The sequence below is a fragment of the Ictalurus punctatus genome, chromosome 17 (assembly GCF_001660625.3).
Source record: "Ictalurus punctatus breed USDA103 chromosome 17, Coco_2.0, whole genome shotgun sequence".
Classification (NCBI taxonomy): Eukaryota; Metazoa; Chordata; class Actinopteri; order Siluriformes; family Ictaluridae; genus Ictalurus; species Ictalurus punctatus.
This window is the reverse complement of record NC_030432.2, coordinates 11,349,210-11,372,546: the sequence shown is the minus strand read 5'-3', so window position 1 is coordinate 11,372,546 and position 23,337 is coordinate 11,349,210. Positions and strand designations below refer to the sequence as shown.

At 41.2% G+C, this 23,337-nt stretch overlaps 2 protein-coding genes and 1 long non-coding RNA gene across 7 annotated transcripts in view; 1 reads left to right on the top strand and 2 right to left on the bottom strand.

Annotated features, from left to right (window-relative positions):
* hic1 (hypermethylated in cancer 1) overlaps nt 1-2,535 on the bottom strand; it is a 15,833-nt gene extending 13,298 nt beyond the window's left edge. The window contains exons 1-2 of one of the 5 annotated variants that reach the window (XM_053687490.1): nt 2,263-2,476; nt 2,081-2,153 (exon numbers count right to left, since the gene is read on the bottom strand). Coding sequence is in view for 1 of the 5 variants with exons in the window: in XM_017490975.3 (XP_017346464.1) it covers nt 231-282 (52 nt within the window). In the remaining 4 variants the exon portion in view is untranslated. The other 4 variants (XM_017490977.3, XM_017490976.3, XM_053687491.1 and 1 more) reach the window with 4 other exon arrangements.
* Nucleotides 2,518-11,562, top strand: LOC108277921 (uncharacterized). Its single transcript, XR_008398254.1, has 2 exons — nt 2,518-2,678; nt 4,855-11,562. It is a non-coding gene; the product is annotated as an uncharacterized LOC108277921 (long non-coding RNA).
* On the bottom strand, nt 10,698-23,337 carry tsr1 (TSR1 ribosome maturation factor). Its single transcript, XM_017490974.2, has 15 exons — nt 23,183-23,337; nt 22,607-22,710; nt 22,290-22,518; nt 19,424-19,558; nt 18,826-19,274; nt 18,314-18,476; nt 17,127-17,308; nt 15,556-15,770; nt 14,641-14,800; nt 14,404-14,514; nt 13,988-14,120; nt 11,689-11,805; nt 11,465-11,605; nt 11,266-11,340; nt 10,698-11,097 (listed from the first exon to the last, which is right to left on the bottom strand). Exons 1-15 carry the CDS (start codon nt 23,298-23,300, stop codon nt 10,919-10,921), a joined length of 2,511 nt encoding a protein of 836 aa, XP_017346463.1. The 5' UTR covers nt 23,301-23,337; the 3' UTR covers nt 10,698-10,918.

Genomic DNA, 23,337 nt, shown 5'->3' with positions numbered 1-23,337 from the left:
ACACACACACACACACACACACAACGAAAAACAAGAATTAATCTAAGAGTAATAGCCTATGTCCGTATATCGAAGCAGCGGGGATTTTTCATTAAAAAAAAAAAACCTTTGTAAAATACATTTATAAGCGTTTTAATAAGTGAGCGAATACATACGGAGGAAATATATACATATACATATATACATATATATATACATATATATATATATATATATATATAAGGAGTTACCTGGATACCCGAGATCTTCTACCATCCGCTCTGAGTCTCCGGTAATGATCATCTCAGCTCTCTAATGCACGCATTTCTGACGTCTCAACTCTGAACTGCCAGCCTCCAAAAACCATGCCAGTTTTCCGCACACGACTGCCAACTCTTTTTTTTTTTTTTTAAAGATTATTAATTGCTATGAATCTTGTTCGCCCTCCTCTCTCTCTCTCTCTCTCTCTCTCTCTCACTCTCTCTCTCACTCTCCACCTCTTTCCCTCCTCCTATAAAATATGTGCCCTCGCTACAGCATGGCTTTTTTATTGTAGTAATTTCCTTTAATTTGTGTGTGTGTGTGAGAGAGAGAGAGAGTGTGTGTGAGTGTATGTAAAAAGGCGAACGGAGCTGATGATGCAGTGTGCTTTAGCTCTGTGTGTGTGATGTCAGTCTACAATAAAACTCAAAAGGTAAAAGCAAGGGCAGGAACTAACAGTGACCCCAACTTGAACTTCACAACACTCCGCTGCCTCGCCTTAAAGAGACAGGCGTTTTATTGTATAGTTCTATAGAAAAACACACAGGCAGGTGATAATCCCACACAACAACAAGGTATCTTCTTCGTCATGTGTACGCTGAGGTGGGGAAAAGGTTCGTGATTCTTTGTGCTTTAAGAGCGAGTCTTATGCTGCCTGATGTTAGTTTCAAATCAATCCACGCTTTAACAAGTCAGAATGAACTAATTCACGATAATGCATGGGGTTTTAATCTGAATACAACAGGAGAAATATATTCTAACAGTGGGGGAGGACTTTGTAGAATGATATTGAATGGGACATCAAATTTACAGAGGTCTAAAATAAGCTTGCAATAAAGTTTTTTGTTTTGTTTTTTTTTTGTTTATTTGTTTGTTTGTTTTTGTTTTTTTCATTTGTTAAAAGTTTAGCAGAGATATAATTCATTACGTATACACAACCTGGGTGCATTTGTGTTCTTTGTGTTTAAAAAAAAATTGCTTCACTGTTCTTAAAAAAAGTGAAGCAATTTATTCAGTGGTTTGTTTATCGTTATAAGGGATTATAAGTCGTTATAGGTTAGATATCCAAACTCAGGGTGTTCCTCATTTGATGAATGGTATAGCTTATATTGTGTACATGTTTTCAGATGGACACAGTGACTATTGTCTGTTTGAGTGCGTACATGTAAAGTGAACATACACAGGTTAAGAACTAGGCTATAAAACCAGTGAACATGCAAACTACTTACTTTTTTTCCTATCATCTATCTTATATCTACTTGACTTTTTATTGTTTATAGTGAATTATATTGCATTTAGTTAAAAGATCCAATTAATCACACGTGAGGTATATAGATTTGTTGCTGTGTAAAATGAATAAGAGATTCAGTGAAGAATCATTTTTGTCTGGTCAGCCTGTAGTGCTTTAGCAAACTTCCCTCCAGCATGGGTAAAAAAAAAGTAGGCCCACCTTTGGCCTGAAACAGTGTCAGCCATGGTGTGAACCTCATTCTTCTGAATTTAACTCCTATGACTAACTTCACACAGGAAATTCTCAGCGCAATAGGCGTTTTATTAGTCCTAATTTAGATTTTTACATTCGATGCTGTCAGTGGTATCCAGCACATTGTTAGATGGGCTAGATTGTGCTATTTTATTTTACTTTTTATTTAATTTTTTAATGTGTGATTTTTTGCGTCAAAAGTTTTAAACGCACTATACATAAAAGTATAATAATAATAATAATAATAATAATAATAATAATAATAATAAAGTAATGTCATCAATGTTCAGACGCAGCGGCTGCGTGTCCTGCGTCTCCATGGTAACGGCGCACTGGTCTCGCGCTCACTCAGCTCACCTAAACATGGCCGCCGCAGGTAGGCTACTCTTTGGCTCCGTTCCAATAACCGCTCACCATTGCACTGTAATGTCTGTCCAAAAACAGCAAATTATTTTGACATACCATTTAGTGTGCGGATTAGCACGCGGCCACAGTCGCACCCCAGAGCACACTCTCTCCGTCTTTTTTTTTAAACCCACCTCGGAGTCATGTCTGATGGACCGCTCGGCTGAGTTCTCTCTCTCTCTCTCTCTCTCTGTCTCTCTCTGTCTCTCTCTCTCTGCAGGATTTCCTCATCCACAGATATCCAAAAAAAAGTCCTCTGCTGATCGCTACCTTGAGTTGTGGTGGTCTAGCTCTTCTTCGCTTCTTCTTCTTCTTCTTCTTCTTCTCCCTCTCTGTGTGTCTCGCTCTCTTTTGACTCCGCACGTGCCGCGGTTTGTATCGGACGTTCCGGTTGGAGTTGCTCTAGGTGCTGAGTGTAGCGACCTGCTGACCGCGCGCGCAGCGACACCTACTGGTTAACGCATGCGCTGTGAGCACCGGAGAGCGCCAGCGGCCAGCAAACTCTGAACCTTCAATATCTTTCACAACGTTCGCAAAATGTATACATGCAGTACGTATATCTGGTCTTTTAACACCTAACACCTGTGATATAGATGCACTTTGTATTGGTACAGCTACTCTTTACAGTCCATCTGCTGCTCTATAGCTACTTACAGTCTATCAGATCTCTTTTTACATAACCTGTCAATGGAAGTTTTTTGTATTAGGGATAAATTGTGTACAGTTTCATTCTTTTCCATCTCAGTCTGTTATATTAATAGTTGTGGGCAAATTTGTGATTTTTTTTTTAAACCAGAAATAATATGAAGATATTTATGGGAAAACCCCTGAATGCTATTAAAGCCACCTTGTAATTTTTAAAGGGAATACATTCACAGCAACTTCATAATGCACGATTCAAGAGAGGACAACAGGTTTTTTTTTTCTTCTTAATATTTTTCAGTCAATGCCAGTATATATTATGACTTTACAGTTTTAGTTTGCTGGCTACAGGTTTGTTGTTTTGAGGAGAGTTAAAGTGGCAGTTTGCAAACAGGGACCCTTTCCTGTAGACTAATAATAATAATAATAATAATAATAATAATAATAATAATAATAATAATAATATCACATCTTATATCAATTTAATGAAGATAATCCAACATTAGGAAGATATATACCATCATATTTATTTATTTCAGGCTTGAGAGCTATCAGTTGCTGAAAATTCCACAGGTGTGTTATAATTTAGACTTTCTTTCTGATTTAAAAATTGCAGTCAGATTCAAGCTAAATTACTTATACACTCTTAGAAACATTCAGGTTCTTGTTCCTCTGAGGAAACAATAAAAAGTTTCATGGAGAAACGTACAAGTGTTTCCCTTTCAGAAAGGTTTCCAGGTAGAACCTAAGTATCCAGCATTATCAGATGAAACTGTATAGAACCATTGAAAAAAAATTGATTAGGTAATTAGGTTTATGTGAACTGTAAGAACCTCAGCAGTGGCTGATCATGACCCTTACCACAGGAACGTCATTTAAAAAATGCAGACTCCTGCCAATACTTCACCTATACCTCTGAGAGATCTCAGACCCCATTTTGAGAACTATGATAACATGCTGTAGTGGTAATTAAAAAGGTAACTATTTAATTATTAATTATTGAATCATTTGAACTAAGCATAGCCAAACACTTTTAAAAAAAAAAAAAAAAAAAAAAAAAAAAAAAGGTACAAAAATATTCAGATGTTTCATGGTTGTATATCTCATTTCTGTGACATTGTTATTTTTAAATGGGTTAGACATGTCATTAAAACCAGTTGCAGAGGTTGTGACTGTGCGCTGTGCAGAACTGAGCCTTCTTCCTTCCTGAGTAATCAGAATGACTAGTGATACATCACTGATCCCTGATCAATTCTAGCATTGTTATTAATTATACAAATAACTTCACACACTTCAAACTGGCTTCAACAAATTCACTCGTGTTGTCGTTCAATACAGTTGTCATATTGCCATGTTCATTATTCTTCAGTTTTAGCGGCATACAGGTTGTGGTTCAGTGCAGCGATAATAGTGATGATTGAGAGAGACACTCACCTGAGAGTAGTCTGTTTGTCACTGCCCCTGAGCTTTGAATCACTTTAACAGATGACTGATGTCCGTTCCAGCGCCTTTCCTTTCAAATTACCCAAGATCAAGATGCTGCTCTTTCACTAGAGTGGTCAAAGTCACAGGAGTCCAGCTTAAAAGAAGAGGAGCTATTGTCTCTCACTTCCAGTTTCCCTTGATGAACTGCTGATAACCTCAGTGAAACAGATAGGCAACGCTAGACAAAGGACAGATGTGAGCCCTCCAGCACCTGGCTGTTTTTCAGTTCACTTTTAACGCCAAAGTGTGGAATATAATTCATAAGCCATAAGTATTGGTGGCAGAAACAGTGGTTAAAGATAGCAAACAATAGCTTGGGAGAAAGCTGCAAGGTGCAATATGATGTTTTACTGCTTGACCTTCTGGACTTGGATTCCTAAAATAATTGTGGGTCATGATGGAGGTCTAAATATGCAGCGATCTTTGAGCATATTTTATTTTTTGCGTTTCAGGTTGCGATAGCTGACGTTAAACTGTAATTGGAAGAAAGGAGAAAGAAATTCTACTGTTTGCAGTAACTGATGTTAGCCACAACGAATTGAAGAAAAACGAATAGAAACATCTATTCATTAATATTCAATAACTGTTTTATTCTGCAGGGTCATGATGAATCCGGAGTCTATCCTGGGAACACTGGGCATGAGGTGGGAATACATCAAGGATACGCTACCAGTCCAGTACAGGTCACACAACATGAACACACAATAACGTAAAATAACAGCAAAATGCTGCAGCAAATGCTCAGATACACTGTTCTTTATCATATCCTCTTTATCGAGGCCTCTGCCAAACTTTAAATCCAACTCGTCCAAACACTATTTAAAGAAATCTCCGTTAAGACCAGTGTTGAACGATGAACTGTCAGCACTTATACACCTCCAGATCGATTATGTAAGCAGTGATTTCATTTGAATTAACAGAGAATACACAAAGCAGCTTCCTTATAACCTGCTGGAAAACCCCAGGTGGACACAGAGTGACATTTAACAATGATGAAGATATTACTTCAGCAAGTTGCCAATATATTTTTATATATATTTAAATAAATAATCAAGGAATTGAGAAAACAGATCACTTGAGAGGAAACGTAACGCAAAAATGCCAATTGGTATAAAAATAGTAGCCAAAAAGGATTTGCAAAGGGCATTTTTTCTCAATTCCTTGTATTTTGTTTGCGATAGCTAATTATTTTTGCACCTTGCTGAAGTTAAATCTATGCAATATTCACTTTTTTGTGACTATTAAAGTCCACGATTTGACTCCATAGCCACACAGCTTCTCACAGCTTCAGGGTTTGATCCTGAGCTCAGGTTTCTCTCTGAATTGAGTTTTGCATGTTCTCTGCGTTTCCTCCGGGTTCTACAGTTTTTTTCTCACTTCTCAGAAACATGCTAGTCTAAGTTGCGCTAGGTGTGTGTGTGTGTGTGTGTGTGAGTGTGTGTGTGTGTGTGTGCGTGCATGGTATCCAGGGTGTATTCCTGCCTCACACACAGTGGTTCTGGGATAGGCTGTAGATCCACCATTATCCATTATCCTTGATCAGGATGAAGCAGTTACTGAAGATGAAAGAACAAATGAAGAATTAAATGGTGCAGGGAATCTGCCAGACACAACAACAAGAACAACTATTTGTATGTTTTCTGTTAGTTTTCCCTGAGGTCCACAGGGTCCACAGTATTTCATTTCAATGCACACTGGGAATGACTAATAACATTCCAATTAAGTTATTCTTACTCCATAAGGACCTGGCAGATGGCCTGAAGTCGATGCAGAGGAGTTTGGGAACTGGGGTGAAGAGGGTAAGATTTAACCAGAGCATCCCCTTTATGGCAGAATGATGAGCACTCTCTCTATTTGTGGTCTGCTCACATGCACGAACATTGACCCATTGCTTCCAGACTCACTCCGTTTGAATCAGTATCACACCAAGAATTTTGCAGTAGGACTGACATTTACATCCACCCTGTCCTAATTCACTCTAATGAGATGTACTGAGACAGCTTTAATGCACGGGCATGCACCAGGAGGATGATTTGCATCCTCTTATTCTTTTCTGAGAGAACCCTGGCCGACATGCGGCTCCATCCTGCGCTGGAAGTGTGTGCCGCTTAGTGGAGATGAAAGCTAAATTGAAGGACTTTCGTGATTGATAGTGATGATATGAGTGCGGGCTTTAATTGGGCACGTTGGGATTGGCGAAAAGGCACGTGCACCACTCTCTGGCCAACTGCTTCTCTGTGGAACCCAATGGCCCAGTGGTGCGACTCGTTCAAAATACCTTCACAGGCATGTGTCTATTGTTACCAGATGTCACTCTGAAACGTGGCCTTTTTTTGTTTCAGAGTGTTTAAGAGTGTGTTGTGTACCACGTCTCCATGCCTCCTGTGTGTGTCCTATGTTCTCGGCTGGTTCCCTTCTTTCCCAATGCCAGGTGCTGCAGCAGCAGAGCTAGTGGTTATGGGCTCTGTCTGTGTGTGCATGGCGGACTCGCCAGATGATAATCTGCAGGGCACATGGCTGTACACTGAGCAATCTCCACCGCCTTCCCTCTCCTCATTAGCCCTACACAGACCAGCCATACGCTCCACTTAAAATACACACACACACGCACACCGCAAAAGGGAAGAGTGGCCTTTGTTTTCTGTGTCCTACATACAACCCTTGTTGAACCTCCTCCTTTTCTCTCCTCTCCACCATGTAAATCTCTTTTCTGGCTTAATTCTCGCTGAAAACCATATGGTGTGTGACATCATGAGGCCAGGAAGTAGAGAGCGAGAAAGACAGACCAAATGAGAGCAAGGGAAAGAGAACGATTGCACCACCAGGTCTCTGTTCAGTGATGTCAGCAGAGAGGCATGCTCAGAGGCCTGTTGGGGGGTGAGGGGAGCAGGTTGGAAGTGTTTTCACTTTTCTAGATTTCACCCCCACCTGTATAATCAGAGTACAGCAGGAAAAGTAGCAGGGGTGCTTGTGGACTCAGTGAGAACCGCTTTGCATTCTGGGGTTGTCCCTCTACTGGCATGAGGAATGTTTGTGCTCACTCATCATACACACGTATTCTCGCTTTCACGCCATATCCTGTTGGCTCTCTTGGCAGTGAAGTTAAGTTTGGCATATGGATTGCATGGATTTTTTTTTTTTTGCCACATTATGGAAAAGTAAACATTAACATCACTGAAAACAGAACTTTCTGAGAGTTTTGAATGCTACCGATGAAAGCCTACATGTACATCATGAATGCATATAGGATAGATTCGACCCTATTTGAGCTCTTGATGAGTGCAATGCGTGCAGTATAGTAATGCATGGAGACCTGGAAGAGAAGCAGACTTGACATCTGGGATATACGTTAAAGGCTCACAATGCGAAAAACCGTTTGCACCGAGTTGCCTTAATGAGACAAAAGTGCACATTCTACATCTGTTTGTATTGAACCATGAGATTTTCCATGTTTATACGCTATGATAGACAGAATCTAGGATTTCTCCTCCTACTCCTCAGTGGACTTCACGTCTGTTTCCGCTGCCCTCTCTTTCTCCCCCACTCCCCACTCTGTCTTGCTCCATCTCAGCTCCATCCAACTGCTCTGCTCTGTTTATCTCTATCTCTCTCATCCTCTTAGTCTCTCTCACTGACGAGTCGCAATCTGCGCACCAGGCCTTTTTGTCTGACAGCCTCCCTCCCCTCCTGCATTCGCTCGCTGGGTGAACTCTTCAGCTTTGTTGGGAGGTCCTGGTCTCCATACCACCACCACCACTATCCCCCTTCCTGCCAGCTCTCTATCAGCACGTACACACACACACATACACACACACACACACACACACTACCCCTCTCCTCTCCTCTGATTAATGGCAGAGCTGGGGAGTATGCCAGGCCAGTTCCTTGCTTAGTGAAGTGAAGGGAGAGGAAGGGAAGGCAAGGCGAGGCAGGGTTGCTGCAGCTGTGGTTTTGGAGTCTGTCTCTCGGCCCCTGCTCTGCCCCCTTTCTCTCTCCATCTCCTCTCTGGCTCCTCCAGGGACACACGCTTTGGCCAGGCCCCAGGAACCAAGAACCAGGGAGTCAGGACTAGGGGGACAAAAAAAGGGGAAACAAGAAAGCAAGGCTGTGATGTATAGCGGGGGCGACTGCACGGACGAACTGAGGGTGAATTTAAGGAAAACGGCAGGATGTTCGAGTTTTTTTGGCAGGAATTAAAGATACCTCCAAAAAGTTCCGGGGACAGCAGGAATGCCAGGAAAGTCTGAAAGAATCCTAGGTTACACTTACATTGACATGATATGTGATGAGCTGATGATAGCAGATGGCACATTCTTCATCAGTTATTTATAGAGTATATCCTAATCCCTTAAATTTGGAGGAAATAACTTATGAGGTCAGAGGAAACCCTCGAGGAGTATTGTGTCCTTATTCGGGATATAAATGTAAGTACACTCAAATCTGCTTTAGATACAGTATATGGAGGTGTTATACCATGTGGATTTCAGTGTTCGGTGCAGTTTTGATGTACTCTCTCTCTTTTAATGTTTTATGAGCTGTAGGGCTGCGGTGTGCTGACCTCGCTCTCACCCCAGTGCCACCCAGCCAGTGCGGGACTCAGGCGCGATTGGCCCCTGCCAAAACTCCACAGCGGCACATCTGCTATCCATAAACGCCAGCCACTCACTTCATCTCCTTCGCCCACCCCCTACCTCCTCCACTTCTCCTGTTGGTTTATTTCTGCTTTGCCATCTGAGCAGGCCATGTACTGTTCTCCTGCCATCTTGGGTTTTTTTTCTTCCTCTTTTTTCGACTCTGCCCAAGCAAGCAGTGGTTGTTCTCTTATTCCTGTCCTTCGCAACCCCATGCTCCATCTCTCCCTCTTTATCTTGTTCCAACGGAAAAATTTCTCACCCATTATATCCTAAACTGGAAGCCAGCTGAGTGTGGTGGCTGTGAATTAGGAGCCGCAGGACGATCCAGCTCCAAGCCACCAGCCTTAACCCTTTCTGCTCTTCCCACGGCACAGTACTATCACTGTCTGCATGAGATATCCTAATTATATCGCTCCAGTTTGGCTTTGTTGTGAGACATGCATTACTTTCACTCAACACGCAGTAAACCGAACATTTCCTTCTGCAAAAGGCAGGGATGTTTTTGGGTGATCTGTGTGGTTCTAGAGGAAAGCTCCCTATCCACATTCCATTCATGTGTTGCTTAAAGTTAAGGACAATCTCCAGTGTGGGAGGATTAGATTTCCTCTCTAGATCATAAGCATTTGGCCAGGCGCACCACACCCATTAGCTTTAAAAAAAAAAAAAAAAAAGATGTGTTTAACACGTCCTCACTGAATACCCTGTGTGCACTACGGCCTAAAAAATGAACAAAGAAAATAAATTGAGTGCCTCGACTTAACCGTCCAGAGCTTCAAGTGCACCCCTAGGTAATAAAGAAGTATTACCCTTCTGCAATTGTTTTATCATTATTTTGACGTTTTTTCCACTGTAATCAAATTCACAGTGTGCAAAAAAAAATATCGCATACTGAACTTTTGCTCCTTTATATCCTGGATCACTCTGTCCTTTCCAAGCCCAAGTATTCACCTTTTCTTTTCCCAGACATATTGGCATGAATCTATGGTGGGGTCCCAGCAGAACCCTGGGATGAATCATGTAGCTGTAAGCATGCAAGAACACTGTCTTATGATAAATTTTACAAACCATAAATCATTGTTTCTTAGAAAAAAAAAAGGGGGGGGGGGGTCTGAGCAAGGGAGAGAAAGTGTGTGCAGAAAAACATTTGGGAATCCTGAGAGAAAACAAAAGCAGGGTAACATTTAGTTGTGTGTGTGTGTGTGTGTGAATGGTGGTGAAAATGAGGCTTCAGGTCAGAGGGACCACTGGGGAGTGGGAGTGGTGGAGGAGGCAGAGGAATAGAGGATTGTGGAAACACAGCCAGTGCCTTCGGACTGAAGCCATGTTCTTACACCAGAAAGTCCAATAGAAGTCTGCTGAGCTTTGTGTATACATACACACCACTGTCTCCTCTAATTTATCTAAGCGTCAGTGGTCAAGTGAGGATAAGGACCATTAATTTTGGTTCGAATTGAAGATGAGGTCATGATGGCATCATTTAAAACTTGTCCATGGATGTTATGGTCAACTCAGAAGACATTATTAGTTGAGATTTCAGCAGGAATTCTGCTCAAGATCCAGAGTATTCCTTGTTAAACTGGCAATAAATGCTCTGCAAATTAAAACTGTTGGACACAATGGCACATCAGGTAACGTTGCTGCCTCAGTTCCAGGTGCTCTGGTTCAATCCTGAAATTGGGTTATTGTCTGTGTGGAGTTTCATATGTTCTCCGCATGTGTTTCCTCTCGGTTCTACAGATTATATAAAATGGTGTAGTGATTTCAGAATACTATTAGACCTCAGGAAGAAATAAGTTCTCAAACGTCAATCCATCAAACACTCTGACAGCCAAGCGCCTTCATTTTAATACACACATGCCATCTAGTGGCCATAGCAAGCAATGCTTAAATACAGATTTGTCATAAAGACAAATGTAATATATTTCATTCATTTGTTTATGCTGTTAGAACTGTATACAGTGTGATAGAAGCCAATCGTGGGAAAGTCATGTCCACTGCTTCTGCCAGTCCATAATCATCTTTCCTCTCTCTACTCCATGTCAACATCATGGAGATCCTCCGGCTCCTCTTTCTTCACCCAGGGCACAGGATGAGGCACATAGGGGTCATATGTCCAGCGAGGATACACTCTCTTATACAGGTTCATCAACACTGTGTCCTGAGAACGCAGCTGACTGTCAAACACACATTTCATGTGACCATGTGTACCTGCGTAAAAAGAGGAACAGAGAAAAATACACTTTAGTTTCAATCTCTAACCACAAACATCAAGCCGTTTTCGTGCGAGATGTAACTCCACGTGACTCAATTGATGGCTGACTGAAACTCAAGTTTAGTACAACGATGAAGAATTGTGCTTTTCTCTTTTCTTCTCACCCAAAGCCTCCTTGATGTGTCCTCTCCGTCCCCACTTCGTACGCAACTCCACTGGCTTAAACCACAAAATATCATCTGCAAGGAAAGTCACAAATGAGATAAAGTTTAGTTTTGGTAACACAAAACTGCCCCCTACTGCTTATGAACTGTTCCTGAGCTGCTTGTATAATTTCACATAAGCAGTGATCCTCCTCCTCACCCCTGTTGAAGAACATGTAGCGGACAACGGCAGAACGGCGGTTAATCTTGAAGGGGTGTCCACTCAGCACAATCCTCTTCAGCACTACACGCTGAGGGTCACAGCTCAGAAGGCTGCCTGTGGCCACCAGATCCTGCATTCCTGAAGCAAGAAGAATCACAGTGAACAATCAGCTCATTACAAACACACTTAACAGTAAAGCATGACCAGGAGGTGTGTCTTACCATTGGCCCTCTGTTTGAAGAGCAGGACTCCGGCAGTCGGGAAGGTGATTGGAGCGTAAATGGACACAACCGTAGGAGAATCAGCACGTAGAAAACGCTCCATCTTATGCTTGTCCCCTAAAAATAATTAAATATCCCTCAACTTACAGTGGACTATTGGTAAATCCTCATTTGTAATGTTGCAAGTTCCCCAGTACATGTAACTTTGAACCATTATAAATAATCCATTATAAATAGAAGAATAACTTAAAATAATATGTTTTGTTAATGACCAGGAAACTACTAAATGGTGGAACATTTCTATACATTTATCATTATTAATATGCTCAGATGTATGAATGTGCAATCTGCCCCTAAAGCCTCCTGCCATCACACACAACTATCTGGTTAGTTACTTGCTCATGAGCTAGCTTGCATTTGTCACAGATTTTATTTGACTCTCAAAGATCCTGGGGAATTTATTTAAATTGTCAAAATATACCCCAATCAATAACATAAGCTAAGCTGGCACGCACATTGTGTGGCTAAAAGTTGTGGATACCACATCATCGTCTAATAATTTGCATAATAGACACGACTGGTTCAAACTAAGCTGAGCTTGTTTTGTCACATCACAAACTGAGCTGAATCCTGTATCATTTTTTAAAGAAATCTGAGAATGCAAAATAGAAATAAAACTGACCCAAATATCAATCTACAGTGCTTTGAAAACATATTTGCCCCTATCCTGATTTCTTCCATTTTTGTGTCTCTCTCATATTAAATATTTTTAGATCTTCAAATGAAATACAACATAAAACAAAAGGCAACCTGAGTAAACACATAATACAGTTTTTATTTATTTATTTATTTATTTTATTGAAGCACAAAAAAAAAAAAAAAAGGGTGAAAAACTAATTTCCCCTTAACCTTCTGGTTGTGCCACCTTTAGCAGCAATTACTGCAACTAAACGCTTCCAATAACTGGAGATCAATCTTTCACTTAATTCTAGGACTAGGACTTACTCCTATACTTTGGATCATAGTCTTGCTGCATAATCCAGTTGCGCTTCAGGTTCAACTTGTGGACGTAAGACCAGACATTCTCCTTCAGGATTTTCTGGTAGAGCATAGAATTAATTTGCATTTAGGTTTCCTTCAATTATTGCAAGTTACCCAGGCCCGGAAGCAGCAAAGCATCCCCACACCATCACACTTCCACCACCATGCTTGACCGTAGGTATAATCATCTTTTTGTGGGACCCCTGTCTTCCAAACAGTTTCACTTTCGACTCAGCAATCCACAGAACATTCCCCCAAAAGGTTTGAGGATCATCAAGGTGAGTTTTGGCAAAATTCAGATGAACTTTAATGTTCTTCTATGTTAGCAGTGGTTTTTGCCTCATCACTCTTCCATGGCATTTTTGCTGAGTGTCTTTCTGATAGTGGAGTCATGAACAGTGACCATTATTGATGCAAGAGAGGCCTTTAGGTCCTCTAACATTGTCCTTGGCTCTTTCGTGACTTCCTGGATGAGTCATTGCGGTGCTCTTGGAGGAATTTTGGAAGGTCAGTCACTTCTGGGAAGGTTCACTACTGTGCTGAGTTTTTCCATTTGGATATAATGGCTCTCACTGTGGTTCTTTGGAGTCCTGGAGCCTTTGAAATAGCTTTGTAATCCTTCCCAGACTGATGTATTTCAATCAACTTCTTCCTCATCATTTCTGGATTTTCATTCAATTTTGCATAATGTGTTACTAGGTAAGACCTTTTCATGCTGTTTAAAAAGTTCTATTTAAGAGTTGATTTGATTGAACAAGGTTTGCAGTAAGCAGGCCTGGTTGCGTTTAGTTCAGCTGAACCCTGTTATGAATGCAGTTTCATAGATTTGGGGGATTAGTAACTACGGGGCAAATACATTTTCACGCAGGCCCAGTTGGTACTGGATAACTTTTTTGCTTCAATAAATAACATTATCATTTAAAAACTGTATTTTGTGTTTACTCAGGTTGCCCGATATACACAAAAACAGAAGAAATCAGGCAAATACTTTTTCCCAGGACTGTTTTTAATTAGAATCAACTGTCCAAGAGGTGTGTGCAGGACTGTTTTGTCTTTTTAATTCCATTTGCACCCACTCCCAAAGGAATTCTGAACAATCCTGCCTGCTTCCGCAGTTATTTTTGTCCCTGACAGTGATAAAGTATTTCTTGAAAATGAATGAATGAACACAGTAAATTAGACAGTCGAGCAACCTGTCCAAAACACACGTTTACCAACGGGTATGGGTATCACATATAGAAGTTAATAAGGGCCATACCAGTGGTGTGCTGAGAGAAGATGGGAGAAGCTCGGAAGCGTCTGAAGCCACACTGGAACACCAGCTCCTCTTTAGATGCAATGGGCTCGATGAAACCCGGATGCCGTCGTACCAGCACATGCATCACTGACATCTACACAGAGACCAAAAAACGGGTGCTTCTTATTATTTGATTAGTATATTTTTTATTAAAATAAAGCAAACGCACATTATAGTCAACATCCTGTTATTCTGATCAACTGATCAGATCAAGGGAAACTCAGTCAAGGTGGATAGAATGCCTCTAGTTTTAACCAGTACGATCACATTTTGGAAAAGCAATCAAACTGACCAAGTTGACCAATGACGTTCTATTCTATTCAGGCTGTACAACTGACAGATGGATGAATGAATGAATAAATGGATGTTTTCGATACCTTCTGTTCATGTGGGAGCAGGGAGACCAGCACCAGGGGTTTGCCTGCCTGAAAGCTCTCCATCACTGAGACAGGCACGTCCTCAATGTGCAGCGTCACGTACCAGCCAATCTGCATGATCACGTGACATCACACATTATCAACATCTGAGCAGAACAAGAACATACACCTTGTTTTTTGCATTAATGAGACGTATAACACACTCTCGCTCTCTCTCTCTCTCTCTCGCTCGCTCACCATGGCCCCTTCCTCCTCAGTGGCTGCCTCGGCCAGGACGCGGCGACGCGTGCGCTCAAAGTTCTGGAACTGGAAGATGCGTGAGTAGTTGAGAGGCAGGTTCTCCATGGGGTCCCATGGAGAGGAGCGGAAACTCTTCAGACCTCTGTACCTCTGAAATCTGAGACACATCCCCAACCAAACAAAGCTGTGAGTCTGACCTTCACACTTTACAAAAGGATCTGTGTAGGTGTTAAATTTCAAAGTGTGTCAGACCCCCAGCGTGGAAAGAAAGATTATTCATATGCATGATGCAGAGGCTGTAGCAACTGGATGTGGAGAAGCCACTGATTTATCAAAACCGGATACTAACAAATTTCTTTGTAAACAGTTCACAAGAGTATTTACATAAGCAACGTGATCATGAAAATCCAGATAGTTATAAAATCTTCTGGATCGTGCGAGATCTCCTGAGTTTGTGTAAATGTACGTACAAGGAGCCTTAATCTGAAGCCTCAACTAGGTTTCAGATCATATGATTGACATGAGTTACTCCGATTTTATTTCGATTGACATGTTTATAAAGCTTATTTATTTCAAGTGCGGACATAAATTTAGTGAAAAAGTTCATCTGTGCCTACAGTTTGAGATTCTGCAGTGCTGGAGCTGTATTTAAGGCTCTTTCACCGTTTAGTCGTGTTTTTGCTGCTTTTGGCTTTCTATGAGGTGTTCTGTAGTTTTTGTGGGCGTCACTAACTAAGAAAATACATGAGTACAAAGAAAATGTTGTATAAATAATAAACTATCGTAAATCTGTCTTGGCATTTTTAGTATGGTTTGACCTACGAAAACATTTACACGCAACTTCGCTGAAAGATTAATAAATGTGGTCCTTCGTGTTTAAACACAGAGCAGTTGAAACATTTTGTCCTTCACCTTGTCCTAGCAGAAACATCTAACGGTGTGTCCACTTCATCAGGGAACATTTCATGTGAGCGAGCTTCACGATAGCGCTTCAGCCCGATTTCCTCCTCGGCCTCATCCATGGCTTCGTCGTACTTCTGCTCGGCTCCAACACGGCCTGCAGAGCTTATTTCCTCCTCTTCCTCATCCTCATCATCCTTTCCAGCATCATGACAAGCCTCACCGTCCTTAATTAAGGAAGAGTAAGCACGTAGGAGTGGACGATGACCAAAATATCCTAACACAATATTTGCCTTCACAATACGCTACAGACATGGGAATAGATTTATTTAGGATGTGGGTGGAATTGGATTCCACACACAACACATTAGCACTATATGACTAATGATTTTATCATATAAAAATATTATAAAAGGAACTGAGAAAAAGCTAACTAGATCATAATATTTCAGAAAGGTGTATCGTGGACAGATTTATCAAGATGATAATATCCTCTTGCTATAGAACTATAAGCAACCGAAAATTTTTGAAAACCCAAAATCAGCAGCTAAGAGAAAGATTCAGATTTTGTTGCCAATTGTAATTCTCCTTTGAAAATCTTTTTCGGTTATATACACGGTTTAAACTGGGTCCAGAAATTTATTTTCTTCTTTGATATCCATCACTAAACATAGACAGCCTTTGTCAGGCGCGAGCATGTGGCCACTGAGATGAGAAAGGGGCAAGACATACTGCTGGGGTGAATCCACACCCTGGAGGGGTCAAGCTGCAGAACAATCACAGGTGCGCTAATAAAAATAATCACCCTGAATCATCTGTGGTACCACTTCCCTCCTTGTTAACATCTTGCATTGTGAAGCCCTCTTTGGTGCTCAACCAGACATCAAACACATGCTAATTGGGATTAAAGGAAAATAAAGCTTCCAAACATGGGGAGCTTCCCCCCTGCTCCTTTCAAGCCTAGCTGGTATAAATAAATGGCCGCCTGCTCCGTAAACCCCAACAGGAAGCCCTGTCCAAAGTGGAGGAAGTCAGAAGGCTTCTCTCGGGACAGGCCTGCCGCTCCAAACACTATTGTTGCTCTGCGCAGCCTGGCACTAAGACTGAGAGGCAGACACTGAGAAAACAAACAATGCCTCTCCACCATGCAGTGCACAAAGAACCAGTCACGTATGCACTGTTCCGCCAGCGGTGTGCCTGCCCTCCTGCCCGCGCTTAGCCAATCAGCCGTGCCTTCTGCCTTTACGTACACACGTGCTGTGCACTGTCAGCCTGCGCAGTATGTATGAAGTAGCTTTGTTCTCATTTCTCACTGCCTTCCTTTGCTATCAGCTTAGACAACACCATGGTAACGCAAAAAATACCGACATATACCAACGGCTTTCTAGGCAGTAAGAGTCACATATAAAAATTTGTATAGCTCTGTTCATGAGCTTTGGAGCCGAAATTCCCAAGCTCGCTTTAATGAAAAAGTTATACGATATTTACAATATTACCTGGAAAAACAATTCCAGGAAGCAGGAAACCTGGAAGAAGGGTTAGGCCTGCTCAACCTTGTGTGTCTAGTGTAGGTGCCTGGGTACCTGAGACTCATTTTCAGCATCCTCTCCATCTTCCATCATCTCATCAGCATCATCATCACAGCTGTCCAGATCATCCTCTTCATCGTTTTCATTCTCTTCATCGTCATCATCCACAATCCACGTGGCCTGATAGTCCGAAGTGCCCTTTGGCACCTTCATGACCCTTCGGCTCTTCCTGGCTTCTGAACATCCAGGATCACACAGAATCTCAGTTCGCACACTATATTACTCAGTCCTGACTGCGCAATTAACCATAATGTTAATGTTAATCCTACAATGGATACACAATCTCTCTTGATTTTATAGCTATACAAGTGGAAAATTTATTAAAACACCCAATCTCAACAGTTAGCAATATCAGTAATATTCATTAATAGTCTGGCAAAACTGGCATCCAAACAGGCTTTTAAAAGGTTCCAAAGGCACTTCAGATGTAGAAGAACGCACTGTATCGTTTTATGTTTCTTTAGTAAATTCAATGCTTTCCCATGTTACTCAGTCATGTAACTTAATTCGCCTTATTCACTTAATTCACGTCAGTTGATATGAACATTATCTCTGTTAAATAAATATGGCATTTTTATGTTCATTAATCTTTTTATGTACTATTGCCTTTTAAGTAAAAAACTTAAACTGGTCATTTAAAATTTCCCAAAAGCATCACAGTGCAAAGATCATTGTCAAAGTGAGTATCACACTCTATACCAGATTAGACTTTATCATGATTTTAGGAAACTGGGCCCTGAAGGCACGTATTACATATGATTCATGTTTCCACTCTAATATACTGGTAGACAGCTGAAATAACCATAACTTTGTTGGTGTCCAAATATTTATGGCCCTGACTGTGTGCAAGAAAATGCTCGATACTGCGAAGAATTGCTAATAACCACTATAATGAAAATAAGACACCGACTATCCTTATGCGGTTGTTTGAAATAAGGTTCCTACAATGTACAGGTGAGCATTGTTGTGGGACAACTTCATCACACCTGGCATAACTTGGGCTTTATTCGTTCATTCATTCAACCGACTTATCTTATGTTTAAACTACTTATTTTGGGACACACAACCAACTAAGGGATTGGCCAAGAGTGTCAGCAGAAATGGCAAAAATGCACATCTCTAAATTAACGTCAGTTCACGTGTTATTTTGTGTAAAGGATAGATTTCGGCATTTGTTATACCTTCAGCCTCCTGAAGCTCAGACTCAGTAGGCCAAGTCTGTTCTCCATCCATGGGATCAACCTCAGCTTCTGGCTGCACGCTTTCTCTCTGAGAAGGGTCAGACTTCATTAACACACGCACCTCTTCTCCAGCTCCAATCACTCCATCTCCTACACCCCTGTCCTGTGTGGCGCACATCAGACACACAAGTGCAATCAGCATGGCTAACTATGATTACTAACAAAAGAGCAAAACCAGTATCATTCAACATACCCTCCATTTGTGATTTAAATATTTTTAGTTTGCATACCCGAACCCATTTTGAATAACAAAATATAGCATGAAATAACTGAATGTGCCATTATTTAAGAAGGCAGAAGTCTCCTGCAAAAGACATATCGACAAATCTTATCAGTTTGAGCAGTTCCAGTCATTTGCTCAGATTTTTTACAATGCATATTTTATTCTGATTCTGGGTGTGTCAAAAAAATTACTGCTGAAGATGGACTGCCTCAGTCCAAATTGCACTCACCATCTCCACATCTTGTCCCTTGGTTGGTTTTAAAGGCCGTTGTGTACCTGTGACAATGGGCAGAGGGTCTGTGGGTGCATCGATCTGACTGAGCTGAAAGTCCCCATGGCCTGCAATATGTACCAGCCTGTTCACCTGCAGGGGCCTGCCTCGGACGTACCCCGACACCCGCAGAGTGCCCAGTCCTGTAGGCCCTCCTGTGCCTTCTTGCCTACTGCTGGGGTTGTAAGAAGCGCTTTGAACTAGCATGTGTGAGCGTCTTGAGCGGAAGGCCAGTCGCCTCTGTTTCTGTGCCCCCAGGTGGCGGAGCAGCTGCACTGCATCCTGCTCTGTGTCCAGGGGGAAGAGACGTGCCTCTGGGAAACGAGCCTCGGCCACGCGTGACAGTGCACGTCGAGATTCAGTCCGCTTCTTCACCGCCATGTCAGCAATGCCCTGACACACCAAAGCTGAGCAGCACAGACAGAGGTAATAGAATGGAGAAAGCAAACAGTCATGAATGTGAGAATAAAAGGTGTTCAGAGGTACAGAAGGTATACATTAAAACTGTTCAATGTCTGAGGAAGCCTTTGATTTCCTCTCCAGCTTCATCTCTTACCATGACTTGGTAATCCTTGTGCAAAGAGACAGGAAAGACAGTAATCTCCATAACTGTCCCAACCCTCCATGGACTCAAGCACAAACAACAAACTGTCTGCCACCATGGCCACGTCTAGGAGCGAGTGTAGGTCAGCTGGAAACAAAAAGGACAGGGATCAATCAAGGACAGGGATAAAATTGGGATCAATTTCAATGTTTGTTTCAGTGAATAACCAGAGGGCTATTCACAAAAGATCTTAAAGTATCTCCTAAATAAGGATTAGCATGTTAATCCTAATATAATCATAATATCCTACTCTGTCTAAGAGTAATTCATAAACTGTGAAAACCAGAGCGCTCCAGATCATTTCTTACACTCTGGACTTCAATTCATATTTAAATGAAAAAGGACATACTTTTACTGCAGTCACACAAGCATGTAAGTGCTATTCAATGAGCCAGTCAGTGGCGATCAATTTGCATCAATATTCGTGTCCATCAAATAGGACATGATTGGGGAAACGGTTCTCAGACCTTTTTTGCCCACAGCCAACTTCCCAGAGTATGGTTATTACACCATATTACTCTCACAGTTTTAGAAATTTGACCTTAAAGGGGAAAAAGCATTTCAACTAAGTGGTTCAGATTGCATCTCAAATGATAATTACCATAATCTGCTTCTTGTTTGCATGTATTGGGCTTATAACCACACCACTGATATGCACACCCATACAGCTGAGGACAAAAGTTTACATTCCCCTAGGCTAAAGACAGTTACACTTCATTTTTCACAAGCCCCATGTTACCATACATTTCCTGTGTTAAATCAGTTAGGGTATTTGTTATTTATTGGTTTATTTCCACAATAGGTAAATCCAAATTAATCACATTAATCTTAAATCAATTAAGAGATTTATTTCAGCTTTTATTTACTAGATCAGATTTTTTTTTTTGTGGGGCAAAAGCTTACATACATTTTGTTAGTATTTGGCCTTTTAATTGCTTAATTTAAATCAAATGCTTGGGGCACCCTTCCATAAGCTACACACAATACTTTGCCAGGATTTTTGCCCATACCTCGTGATAGAAGTGGTGTAACTCAGTCAGGTTTGTGGGCCGCCTTGCTCAGACATGCTTTTCCATTTCAGTCCTCAACTTTTCTATGGGATTCAGGTCAGGGCTTTGTTGTCTTTAAGCCATTTTTTTTTTACCACTTTGGAGGTATGCTTAGGATTATTGTCCTGCTGGAATACACAATTGTTTTAACTTTGAGTGATATCTTGAGTTTTGCTTCAGTATTTCTAGATAACCTTCCTTCCTTCCTTGTGATGCTATGTATTTTTATAAAGTGCACCAGTCCATTTTATAGCAAAACACCTCCACAACAAGATGCTGCCACCAACATGCGTCACAGTTGGGATGGTGTTCTTTAGATAAAAAAAATATTAATAATAAATCACAGTTTTTCCTCCAATAGATATTAGTGATCCAAAAGACTGGTGATCACCCGCAGTCTTCAGTCTGTTTTTTTTTATGCTGGTCTTGGAGTAGGGGCTTCTTCTTTGTATGACAGCCTTTCAGGCCATAGCAATGTAAGACTCTTTAATTGTGGATGTACATAGTGTGGCACCTGATGCTTCCTTCCTTCACCAACTCCATAACTTTGCTGATGTCTTGGGGTTCAGATGAACCTTTTGGACAACTGTTTGTTCATCTCCGAGTTAATCTGCCTGTGTGGTCACAAGATTTTTATTGCATACAGTTGTTTGTACAGATGCTTGTGGTGCACAGGTGAAAATTGCTCCTAAGGAGGAACCAGACTTGTTGAGGTCCCAATTTTCTGAGTTTTTTGGATATTGCCCTGGTATAAAGGGCAAAAAGGCCACTCAGAATCTTCTCCAAGTTATTACATACATTTCTGGAATCTTCCAGACCAGAGCAATATTGAGATACATATGTAGAACTACATACATTTTTCTATTGATAGATATTTTCTTATATTTTCTATACAGCCAATGTTTTAAAAGCTACTTTTTGGCAGCCGATTTACATCACTAAGATCATAGCTACTAGTGGTGTGTTGTAACAAAAACAAGCATGGAGGAGAGGGACACAGAGCGAAACTCCCCACAACGCTTCAACACAGAACAGGCATCGATCCAAGTAAAAGATGAGGAACTTGTAACTGAAAAGGGAGGCATGTCTGTTGTTTGGACGTGATTTGAGTGTAAGAAATCAGACACTCTCCAGAAAAAGATCATTTGTAAGGTATGCCACAGACCAATCCTGAATGCATGCAATTATTTTCTACAGATAACTTTTTCATCAGTTTTACAGAAAATGTAACATATATTGTGATCTATATTGTTTCAAGACATGAAATTATCCAGATCACGATATCTTGGCGTATGTAAACTTGGACCCACTGGAATTCTGATGAATGATTTAAAGCTGCAATAAATCTGTCTCTCGTCGATTTTTATAATTACCTCTGATGGGAACAAAGTAATTGACTTGCCAAAAGAAATGTATGGCAACGTGAAATGTGTGAGTCTGTGACAAACAGATTAAATATATTTCGTCTAGGATTTAGTCTAAGGGCATCAGATATTGCCTACAAATCCGATTCTCAACCAGGGTGCAGGTGTGTCAAACAATCTCTGAGCATCTTTCCCAGAATCAAAATGGCATTTTCAGACCAATGTCTGTGGCCAGCTAAGCAGTAGTAGAGTAGGATCAACTCTGCAATAAATGATGAATTAAAGAGAACATTACAGTAAATGATTTGCATCCTAATGTGTAGCAATTCTTACTGCAAAACCTTTCCAATTGACAGCACAGTAAATACATTACAATAATGACTGCTCCAAATAAAGCTGTGTAACCTGTGTCAGCCCTGTAGAAATTGAATCTCTGTTTAAAGCGTGGAAGGACAAGGCCAAAGCTGTCCCGTTCCACTGTGATTCCCTGGTGTTCATGCAGCACTCCTCCAATCCCATCTGCTCTCAAAAGCTGGGTGACTGCAGCAGCATCGACCTGTGCATGCAGTCCAATCACAGCCACCAAATGAGGCGGCCCATCTCTGCTGCCCAGCCGGCGCTTTTCTGACAGCACCTGACACACCAAAAACACAACAAAGCTCATTTGCTAATTCTCCTCTACATCAATTTTAGATGTTGTGGACCTTACGTTAATTCCTTACCGAGTCCTTCTTGTTGCGACGGAGCTGATTGGCTTTGTGACGCTTGTCCATCTTGCTCAGTTCTCGCTGTTGTTTTTTGGTAAGAGCAACCACAGCAACTCTGCCTAAAGGACACAATGAACTTTAGATCGGTCTATGGTTAAGATCTGTCCAGTGTTAATGTCATAGTTTAGAAAGTCACTTTTCCAATCAGCCCATTTCACATCCTGTATTATAGGGATTAAGATGGCAAGAATAGGACAATGTCTTTAAAAAATAACATAAAAGATCATGTAAAGAGATGGAATAAATGCGATTTCAGATCATATCTTCATATCACCAAGCCCTAATATCCATACCTGTTAGCCAAAAAGATTACCTGAGCTGTGCATATACCGCATGAAGGTTTTTCATTAAAGAACTTAACAGTACATTATTGTCTGGCTTACCACTGTCACTCTTGATATATGATCTAGTGCCATTCTTGGCTCGGAAAAGTGAGTGCACTTTAAACACGTGTTTAGGCTTGACAGTCCCGGCTCAAATAATGGCGGAAAGAAATATAAAAAGGAAGATAAACACGATTTAAAAAATTACCCTTGTTCTCCCGCCCGATCTCTCCCTTCGTTCGATGCTTTCCATGCTTGTGTTCCTTATTTTTCTGTTTGTAAACGCCAGACCGATGAGCTTGCTGCTGCTCTTTACCGGCAGCCATTTTCCCTCACGCCGCGCATGTAAACTTTAAATGACGT